The 11,292-nt window shown below is 39.7% G+C and overlaps 1 protein-coding gene and 1 pseudogene across 4 annotated transcripts in view; both read right to left on the bottom strand.

The window, feature by feature from the left end:
* Positions 1 to 10,258, bottom strand: part of CREB1 (cAMP responsive element binding protein 1) — a 45,270-nt gene extending 35,012 nt beyond the window's left edge. For 3 of the 4 annotated variants that reach the window (XR_006680534.1, XM_004701566.2, XM_045294990.1), the window contains exons 1-3: positions 10,142 to 10,258; positions 3,514 to 3,660; positions 2,569 to 2,610 (exon numbers count right to left, since the gene is read on the bottom strand). Coding sequence is in view for 3 of the 4 variants with exons in the window: in XM_004701566.2 (XP_004701623.1) it covers positions 2,569 to 2,610; positions 3,514 to 3,660; positions 10,142 to 10,255 (303 nt within the window). In the remaining variant the exon portion in view is untranslated. The remainder of the gene's footprint in view (positions 1 to 2,568; positions 2,611 to 3,513; positions 3,661 to 10,141) is intronic. The other variant, XM_004701567.2, reaches the window with a different exon arrangement.
* Positions 9,153 to 9,227, bottom strand: LOC115872231 (annotated as a pseudogene).
* Positions 10,259 to 11,292: the final 1,034 nt, after the last annotated feature.

Below are 11,292 nucleotides of genomic sequence, written 5' to 3'. Positions count from 1 at the left end.
CGTCCCGCTTTTGGCGGGGCAGTCCCGATTTTTGGAAAGAATGTACGACAAGCTAGGGTATACGGTTTTTGGCTGCCATGTGGCTATTTCGCCAGGATATGAGTTTTATCAATGGTGTCCCGCTTTAGCAATGTTAAAATCTAGTCACCTTATCTTTGATGCCTGATAACTGGTCCCTTCTACACCTCGTGGTCAGACAAGCTGGTGTGCTTCTTCCATGTAGGTTTTGATGCTTCTCAACTAGATGGCCGCTTGTTTATCTTTAAGCCTTTAAGACCCCAGACGCTATGTCTTTTGATAGCTGAACACCCATCAGCTTTCTTCATCACATTTGCTTATGCTCATACTTTTCTTCAGCTATTGTGTCAAGAAGGTGTGCATCCTGGAATGCCAATTTAATAGAACGTGCTCTTGCATTGAGTAAGTGCTTGAGTTACTGTCTTATTACAAACATTAATCACCGTGAATCAGCACAAATAACCATTAAAGTTTAACCATTTTGCCAATGTTCAGAAATGCTTTAAAACACAAGATCAAACAGAACCTCATAACTAAGTTTCTGTCTCTCTGTAAATTTCAGGTTAAGAAGTCCTACTTCCATTGGGCCTCCACTCAAGTACTCCCTCAATGCAAGAATACTTAGTTCTATTAAATTGGCATTCTATGATGCTCATCCACCTGACACAACCGCTGAAGACAAAGCGGGTAAATAAGCAAATGCGATGAAGAAAGCTGATGGTACCCGGCTACAAAAAATCATATCATTGTGAATGAGGTGGGGGAGTGCGGAGTGGAGACCCAAAGCCCATTTGTAGGCCACTGGACATTCCCTTACAGAAGGGTCTCGGGGAGGAGATGAGCCAGTCAGGGTGTGATGTAGCAACGATGGAAAATACAACTTTCCTCTAGTTCCTAAATGCTCCCCCACCCCCCACCCCCACTATCATGATCCCAATTCTACCTTACAAATATGGCTAGACCAGAGGATGTTCACTGTTACAGATAGGAACTAGAAACAGGTAATCCAGGGTGAGAGACCCCTTCAGGACCAGTGGTGTGAGTGGCAATAGTGGGAGGGTGAAGGGAGGGTGGGTTGGAAAAGGGGTACCGATTACAAGGATCGACATATAACCTCCTCCCCTGGGGGACAGACAACAGAAAAGTGGGTGAAGGGTAAGGTGACCAGATTTAAAGCGGGAAACCATTGACTGGGGGTGGGGGTGGGTGGTTCTTGATTAAAAATTTGGTCTATATGGACCAAATAGACCGTTCCCTAGCTTGTCGTGCATTCTTTCCAAAAATCGGGACTTTTATAAAATGCCCAAAAGCGGGACTGTCCCGCCAAAAGAGGGATGTCTGGTCACCTTAGTGAAGGGAGATGTCAGGCAGGGCAAGATATGACAAAATAAAAATTTATAAATTACCAAAGGTTCATGAGGGAGTGGAGAGCAGGGAGGGAGGGGGGAAAATGAGGATCTGGTGCCAGGGGCATAGGTGGAGAACAAATGTTCTGAGAATGATGAGGGCAATGAATGTACAAATGTGCTTTACACAATTGATGTATGTATGGATTGTGAAAAGAGTTGTATGAGCTCCTAAAACGATTGTGTGACAAGGAATCAAAGCTAGGCCAAATAAAAAGCAGATGAAGAAAAACAGGAGTTTATTTTATTTAGATTTTTTTTTTTTAATTGGAAAGATGTGGTAAATGGGGAAGAGGGAGCAGAAAAGCAATTTGATTAGCTGATCTAGCTTCAGGAACTTAAGTTGGGGTAACTATATGAAAGTTTTAGAAAGACAAATTTTGGCTCACACACACACAAAAAAAAGACTATTTTAGCAACCACTCCTAATTGTAGTTATCTTAGGAACCAGGGCCTCCTTTCTCTGGGGTAATTAAGAATAATGCTGGACTACCACTTCGGGGAGGGGAGAATACTATCTAGAGGAATTAGGCAACAGACTGGAGGTGTGTGTGAGTAGCAAGTATAGTTTAGGGCTACAAGAGCTATAAGGTGTTGAGTTTAATCTTGAAATTTCATGTTGATAGCAGGGCTTAAAATCAGTTCTTCCTGATTCAGTCATGGTTGACAAAGCAAGACCAGAATAGACACGCATTTACAAAATGTAGGTGTACAGGCAATAGGAAAAATTATGATCTGTTCCCACTTGGAACAAAGGCAGCATGCGCACTGCATAGCAACCAATTCTGCTGCTTGGTGGAGTTGGTCAGAAACAATCATGTCCGGCTCAAAGATGACAGTCAACTGCACCCCTTGGAATGTCTGTCACTCTCCACAGTGCTGGCAATCCTGTACCAGGCTACACCTCTTCCAAGTCTTTGGTTCCAGGGCTCCAACCTATAATTTCTCCCATCTTTCTTATAGTTTGGTCACATCCATATTTTACAAATTTGGGGCTGTACTGCTCCAAATCTGCCCATTTGGGGCTGATTCTACCATGTTAGCCATGACTGAACTGGCTTGAAGCCCTGACTGCAGAGGGAAGGACAGAGACAGTCTTCCTTTCTAGTAACAGTTTTCTCCAAATCTAGAGCCTAGGACTCACCTGAGTTCCGGAGAAAAGTCTTTTTAAATTCTTACAGGATGACTGTGAAGCAAAAAAATATGAAACGGGATGCTGGGGTTATGGCCTACTTGAAAGAATGTTCGTCTTTTTTAAAAAATAAACTCAACCACAAGCTCTGACTATTCTCAGTTCCCTACAGTTAAGTGATCTCTAAGTTCAAACAGTATCTTAAGCTTATTAATTTTGAGTAAAACTTTTCTACTTCCAATTTTAGGTTTAAAAAATAACTAGTTATTATTTTAAAAATAATTTCCCTTAACCAAGGTACATCTAAAGCAGCTCCAAGTAGCTACTTCGTGACAATTTTTCTTTTATTTCTAGCCAAGGCTTTGAACTGTTTGGGATCTGTTCAATCATGGCTCATGGGGACAAAGGCAGTGCATGTATTGCACAGCAAGCAGATCTTTTTGCAGCATGTTTTATCCAAGTAGGGAACAGGTAGCTAGCATTACTCCACTTAAAGTTAGGGGCCAACTGTGCTGCTTTGAAAGTGTGTCAGTCACCTACCATCCTTTGAGTGAGGCACGCTGCCCGTTTCCTACTCATGACAGGTGAGAGATTTGGTTGCCACACAGTGTATGCTGCAATTTCCATGGGCCATGACTAAATCATTTCCAACCAGTCCAGAGTCCTATTTCTAACTTGCTGTCTAGTCCCTCCAGCAGACAGTGTCTCTTAAATATTTCCACTTTATCCCATGTATTTAATTACTCCAATGAATGTTTTTCTTTCATAGTTTAATAAAGCCTTTTTCTTAAATGTCTTTTTATTTATGTGTTCCTAGATAAATACAGCATATTCTGCTACTATGGAATATAATGAACTGTACTGGATCTGCTCCTGTTTTCATAATAAATAAAAGGGGAGCGATATGGCTGTAAACAGCAGTCATAAATGTAGATGCAGAATGTTGTATACACATACCTGAACTGTCTGGACCTGTGGAGATTGAATAACTGATGGCTGGGCCGCCTGAATAACTCCATGGACTTGTACTGTCTGGCCATTGGGCAGCTGTACTAATGTTACCGTGGGAGCAGATGATGTTGCATGAGCGGCTGGCATGGATACCTAAGAAGTTGAACACAGAAAAAATTACCACTATAGACATTTTGAGAAAACTCATGTCTCATATGAAAAACATTTTCAGCAGCAAAGAACTGACCGTTCTGCTAGGTTAAGACTTCACTGATGTAGGGGGGAAAAGATCGAAAAATGTCCCCACTTTCTACCCCCAACACCCCCAAACAATTTTAATATGCTATAAAATATATAACATACATTTTTTGATTTCTTTTGAACTCTACATACCACTGTATTTGTATAGTGCTTTACATTTTCCCAAGGATCCCTGGTTGCATCATGATTACATATTGGGCTACTAACTGCAAAGTCAGCAGTTCAAAACCACCAGGTGCTCGAGGGAGAAAGATGGGGCTTGACTCCCATAATGATTTATAGTCTCGGAGACCCACAAGCAGGCAGTTCTACCCTGCACTGCACTGTAGGGTCGCTATGAGTTGGCATCAACTCAGTAGCACTGAGTTTGGTTTTGGTTTGGTTACCTGCTTTCATAGCCAATTTTGTATTGTTCTTCAAAGAGTCTAATAAAAGTGTAGGTAAATAAGGATTGTCTTTATTTCAGACAGAAATAGCTACTGCACTAACAGATTAATTTACTTATTCAAGACTAAAAGATATGCAAGCCTTGAAAAACAGTCTTCAAAATATCATGTGCTACATATGCTGGGACAAAACTGGCCCATCAAGTCTAAAATGAATATACACTTACAATATGTAACATATTTTTCTTTTTTAATGATAGGGCTATTCCTTAATGAGTAAGGTTGTTACGAGTGGAAATCAATTCATAACACACAACTACAACTAACTTTTAAGACAAAATTAGAAAACTACAAAACTAAGAATATGTGGGTCCCTGGCCACAAGGAAATCATTTTGGGGGAGGAGGGATACAGCTCCAGGTAGGGCTTTTTAAACAAGTGGTTAAAAGAGGTGAGAGACCTTCCCGACACAACCGCTGAAGACAAAGCGGATGAATAAGCAAATGTGGTGAAGAAAGCTGATGGTGCCCAGCTATCAAAAGATATAGCGTCTGGGGTCTTAAAAGATCGAAGGTAAACAAGCGGCCAGCTAGCTTAGAAGCAACAAAGCCCACATGGAAGAAGCACACCAGCCTATGCAATCACGAGGTGTCGAAGGGATCAGGTATGAGGCATCATCAGAACAAAAAATCTTACCATAGTGAATGATGGGGGGAGTGTGGAGTGGATACCCAAAGCCCATGAGTAGGCCACTGGAGATCCCCTTGCAGAGGGGTCTCGGGGAGGAGACGAGCCAGTCAGGTAGTGATGTAGCAACGATGAAAAATACAACTTTCCCCTAGTTCCTAAATGTTTCCTCCCCGCTCCCACTATCGTGACACGAATTCTACTTTGCAAGTCTGGCTAGACCAGAGAATGTACACTGGTACAGATAGGAACTGGAAATACAGGGAATCTAGGGTGGATGATCCCTACAGGGCCAGTGGTGTGAGTGGCCATACTGGGAGGGTAGAGGGAGAGTGGGTAGGAAAGAGGGAACCGATTACAAGAAACTATATGTGACCTCCTCCCTGGGGGATGGACAACCGAAAAAAACGTAGGTGAAGGGAGACGTGGGACAGGGCAAGATATGACAAAATAACAATTTATAAATTATCAAGGGCTCATGAGGGAGGGGGAAGCGGGGAGCTCATGAGGACCTAATGCCGGGGGCTTAAGTGGAGAGGAAATGTTTTGAGAATGATGAGGGCAATGAATGTACAAATGTGCTTTACACAACTGATGTATGTACGGATTGTGATAAGAGTTGTATGAGCCCCTAATAAAATGATTTTTAAAAAAAGAGGTGAGAGAGAAATCGATGATAACCCAGAAGTTTCATGTTTAAATGAGAATTAGTGAATGGAAGACCATTAACTGAAATAAGACAATTCATCAAGAAGTAAGGAGAAGTTTGGGGGTGGTCCCAGAGGTGACAAGATGAGGGGATTGGATCCAACAGCTCAATTTGCTGAGCTAATTCTATTGAGCAGGCAGTTAAATACCTGGTCATGAAGACCCTACTGAAGGCAGATGTTTACGAACCCCATTTCTGGACACTTAGAAAGGCATCATTTTCTCTCTGGTCTTTGTTAGTTCTATTTTTTACGGAGTAAGTCTCAATATATGATTCATGGACTATTTACATTTGAGTCATATAGAATACTTGTTTGAAAAGGTCAAATTCTGACTGACCAAAGAATATGTTCTCCTACATTGAAGTTTGAGAACTACACTTGCAGTCATTCAGAGTATCTTATCTCATTTCCACATAAAAGCTCTTCTAATATTTGAAGCAATTATCATACCACTTCCTTGAGTTTCTCTTAGGTAAAAATAACTCACTAAACTCAACAGACAAGTGCTTCTCTACCCTCATCATTCTAGTCTAACAACTCCTTTCATTACAAGTTTATAAAATTACACAAATACAAAAAGTAAATAAAAATAGCTTCAATTCCTACCACCTATTAATCAGTTAATATTTTTGGCGTAAATTACTATTCATATTTTTGGTCTAAATCTTCTAGGTGTTCTTTAAGGTACACACAGTTCAACTCTTATAATGTGTCATCTTTAAAATTCAGTATACTTAGCTTTCAATACCACTAATAATGGTTTAGTGACTATACCAATAAAAATTACATCAGTTAGCAAATCATTATTCAGTATTTAGGTTTTCAAATCTGCTCATTGATATAAAGCTACATCCTTTTATTACCTAATTCCTTACTTAAATCCATAAAAACATATATTCACAGTTGAAACCAATATTATTTTAAAAAATCTCTGCCTGCCACTCCAATCTTCATCAGGGGTGGAAGAATGGTCTCAGCAGTTTGTCTCAATTGGCCATTTAAGTTTCACAGTAAAAGACTGGTTGATAATAACAATGATAATAACGTAAAACTTTCAGAAGGAAAAGAATGTGTGTGGACCATATGTTTCTTTTGTGTGTGGCAGTTTTAAGTTATTAGTTTTTAAAATCAGTACTGTTTAAATGCAAAACAACTTGACCACAAATTTGTCACAGGATTTTGAGACCCATGAAAACAAAGTTTAATGAGAAAAAAAAAAATCTCTGTAAATTCTAAAAGCAAAAATAGGGTATCTCATTATTGTTTTAATATGTTTCCTTTTCCCTCCCTTTACTAGTTAGGCTGAATTTGTTTTTATTATTTATTGACCAAATCATAATCACCTTGAATTTGTGGGATAATTTTATTATATTGTTCCAGTATTTAGAAACTGATATTGAAAAAGATAAGTATCAGGATTTTAAGAGGAAATTACCCCAACATGTATAATATGTGGTAACTTAGATAAACAAGTGAAAAATACTTTGTAATTGAGAATAAAAAGAGAAAAATTTGACAGGAACAGATTATTACGTCTCATAATACTCAAACTTGATCACATCACTCCTCTTTTTAAGGCCTGATAAAATAATAAATCAACCATTCACTTATGATTTTGCTCCCTCCTGATCCCCACTTAAACTTCATTGGACTTTTGTTTTTACAGGCATAATCATGTTAAGTGTAAGAAGCCTGGGACAAGAGATTAATAGTAGTGATTTTGGAGATTTAAAGTAGATGATGAGGGGCAATAAACTTGGAAGATGTCAGAAGTCCAACTTACAAGGGGGCTTCAAAAAAGTCTATGGAAAAACGCCTTGTCTTCCATTCCAATTTTCCATGAACTTCTGAAGCCCCTGTTCTGTAAGTTGGGGCAGGGAAAGCCACAGAATCATCAAGAAGCTAAGGATCTTAGGCACTCTGGAAGATACAGGGAAAGGAGAGGTTGGAAATGAAGTCTTTGAAGGCTCTTTGAGAAGCAATTGGATCTCCTCTTAACCTCCCAGTAGATGAGCCTAATCCACTTTGACAGAAAGATAAAGTTCAAGCCAAGAGAGAGAAAGACAGAGAGCGAGACAGCAAGAGAGACCAGACACTGCTGCAAGTGGAGTAGTGTTCTCCCAAGTGGTTCTAAGCATGTGCTCTAAAAGAACCTCTCTTTGGGTAAACTGACTAACCCAAAAGAAAATATTTAAAAGACACTGACATTGGGGACCACCACACTCACTGTATAGTGAAGGTCACAGTTGTTGGGTCTCAATCATATTCACAGACCTCCCAATACAACTTTTTGGTCCTGTAGAGAACATTTGAGGAATACCACTAATATGAAAGATGCAAGCCAAAACAAATGAGGGGTAAAACTAAGAATAACATCTAGAGAAGAAAACCTAGATGGGAAAAATAACACTTAAGGGGGAAACCCCTCCAACATTGTCAGAAGTAACAGAAACACTGCCTTACACAAATAGGATAGTGTTAAAAAACAACAACAACAACAACAAAAAACCAAAAGGGCCATTCAGAGACAAAAAAGAACTCTTGGAAATATTACAGCACAAATATCAAAAATTGTTCAGATGAGTTGGAATACGAAATCGCCCAGTAAATAGAGCAAAAAGGCAACCTGATAGAAAATAGGAGAGAAGAGATGAGAAATTAGATCAGTACTAGGAATCATAAGATTAGTAGAGGGGACAAAAACGAAGGAAAAAGTCAAGAACCAAATACATTTAAAGAAACTGCCCAAAACCTAAGACGTGGGCCTGGAGCATACATAATGGATGAAAACTGATATAAACTGATACAAAACTCACTGCCACTGAGTCTATGCCAACTCATAGGACCTATAGGATATGGTAGAACTGCCCATGTGAGTTTCTAAGACTGTAACTCTTTACAGGAGTAGAAAGTCCCACACCGTTTTCCCCACAAGGATGGCTAGTGGTTTCAAACTGCTGACCTTGAAGCTAACAGCCCAAAGAGCAACCACTACATCACCCAAGCTCCTTGATACAAAGACTCATCAAAATAAAATTTTGAATCACTGTCAAAGACTCAAAATGAAAATGACGATGGCAACAAATGTAAAAATGTGCTTGACACAATGGATAGATTATGGATTATGATAACAGCTGTACGAGTCCCCAATAAAATGATTTAAAAAAAGGGTGGGGGGGATTTAGTCTTTCCAAATGGCAACACTAGAAGTTGACTATATTATCAATTCTCGGTTCCAAAGAAAAGTATTCAAGAGTTCTTTACCCAAGCTCCCTTTGTCCCCTGACCATATATTGATAAGAGTCTCAGCTTTCTTCTTTTGTTCTTGCCACCTGCCTCAGCTGAGCTTATCCATCTCCAGAATGCTTTGTTTTACTCCCAAGGGCTGGATGCACACCTTCGTGGAGTTAAAGAGAAAACAGAGTACCTCACTCCTCTGTATTCCTGCAAGTCCAGTATCTGGTCCACACTTTAGCTGAGCTAGAAACCCACTCTGTTTCTCAAGACTCATTCTTGTGTATAACTACCCTATAAGTACTTTTAAACTCTTCGGGAAGATAAGGCTAGACATCCCAAGAGTCTCCGCTCAGCTTGTTTTCCCTGGGGGTGGGGGAGTGTCTTCATTTGATAAAAACAGATACTACACTTGATCTTAGCCAAAAGGCCAAGAAGTGATGGGGGGGCGGCAGTTCTTCACGTGAAACGAGTAACATCACACGCTTCCTCTCTTCCATAGCAAATTTGTATTTGCTATTTGATTTCTAGATTAACTATCTTTCTCTGTATTTTTTCTCAATATATTTATTTCCTATGTATATTAAGTATAATATATAGATCTACATTAAGATCTAAGAAAATATTTGAGGTAAATATAAAAGAAAAACAAGGATGAGAGACTAACTTTAAACATAGAATGTTTAAGACAAAAAGAAACATAACTTCTGTTTAAAATATAGTGTTGCCCAATACCATAAAGTTGTTTTTTGACTCATAGTGACCGTATATGAAAAATGAGGTAATGGCCCTATAAGGCTTCCTTGGCTATAATCTCTATAGGAGCAGATTGCCAGAAAGAGGAAACAAAAATTACTTATACACTGAAAATTAATTTGCATGTTAATGCATTTGCTTGCCCTATATTTTTGGTCTAAGGATGTGAGTGGGGCTTCAAAAAGCTGGTAGAAAAATGTCATTCTCTTCTAATTCCACTTCCTATAATCTTTTGAAGCCCTTTTGTATTTAAACTTAACTTGTTCAGGTTATCTGAATCCCCAAAATAAAGCTGTATGATATGAAAAGCAGTTGTCATAGCCAGTTTTCATCCTTACTTAAGAGGCAAATAATTTATCCATCAGTTAAAGTGTAGTCTGAATCATGCCAATACAAATACTATATTCATGTTTAACAATACAGTTTATTGCTCTATAACTGAGTTAATGCTGTCATTTCTACACTACAGTTACTAAGTAAACAGAAATTGTAATATTCTAGGAGTGTCTCTGCTCATTCTCTGGACAGCCCTGTAATAAAAATAAAATCATCTCTAGGAAGAGATACAACCTGGAGAAATTATTCCATGTAGTTTTATACCTGGGCTAATGTGGCAATCTGTGGCTGGGCTTGAACTGCCATTTGTTGGTTTTCAGCTTCTGTTACAGCTGCATCTCCACTCTGCTGGTTCTCTGCTCCAGATTCCATGGTCATTTAGTTACCTACAATCATATGGAAGAGTGTTACAAGCACTACAGTGCTTTGGGCTTTTGTGACTTTAGAGGCAGATTACACATCAATACACAGGTTTTCCAAATGTACTCGAGAAATGTATGTACAAATATAATGTAGATGAGTTATTGCCAAAGAAGCCCAAATTTGCTGAGCTCTACAAATTCTAGTCTCTTAAAACAAAACTTTCATCTTTCTTCCCTTACTGTCACTTCCTAAGGGGATTTTACTCTATCTGGAAGTGACTTTGGGTTTAGAGAGGTAAAAATTAACTGAAACTATGAACTTACTTCTATCCTATTAACACGGAGGCAGGGCAGGGGCAAAAAAATTCTCATTTCCAATCCAGTATGAAGAGATAGTGATGAGTAGACATTAGCTGTGGACAGGCACTAGGACATCGTGGTTTCATAGTACCTCCTAGAAGTGCATTCCCATGTGGAAGAGAAGAGAAGCTACTCCTGTAGGAGTGGCTTTGGGGAGATGACTCAACCCAAAGAGCCAAACTCACTGCCACTGAGTCAGCTCTCACTCAGTGTGACCGTATAGGGCATTTAGTGCCCCCAGGGCACCTCCTAGCAGGGTATTCCCATCTATATGAAGTGGAGAAACTCTATGCTAATCCTGTAGGAGTGGCTTTGGGGTGATTACTCAACCAAAACAGCCAAACTCACTGCCACTGAGTCAGCTCTGACTCAGAGTGGCCCCAGGGGACACACAGTGCCCATTCTGGTTTTTGGAGGCTCGTAAATTTTTACAAGAGCAGGAAGCCTCATCTTTCTCTCAGAGTGAGAGTTTGAACTGCTGATCAATTAATTAGCAGCCCAATGCATTGCCCACTATACCACCAGGGCTCAGGGAGATAATGCGCAGGGCAAAATCAGGTTGTTAGTGCATTCCAAGTTGTGAGGCTTCCAGGTAGACAGGAAAGATTAAGTGGCCATAGGGCTAAATGGGAGGCCCTGAAACAAAAGTCCTAGTGTTCTGACTCCACACCCTATGTGCAGTATCTCCCCCCC

The sequence above is a fragment of the Echinops telfairi genome, unplaced genomic scaffold (genome assembly GCF_000313985.2).
Source record: "Echinops telfairi isolate 266 unplaced genomic scaffold, ASM31398v2 ScPeMD7_3;HRSCAF=10, whole genome shotgun sequence".
Lineage (NCBI taxonomy): Eukaryota > Metazoa > Chordata > Mammalia > Afrosoricida > Tenrecidae > Echinops > Echinops telfairi.
This window is presented reverse-complemented; position numbering and strand designations above follow the sequence as displayed.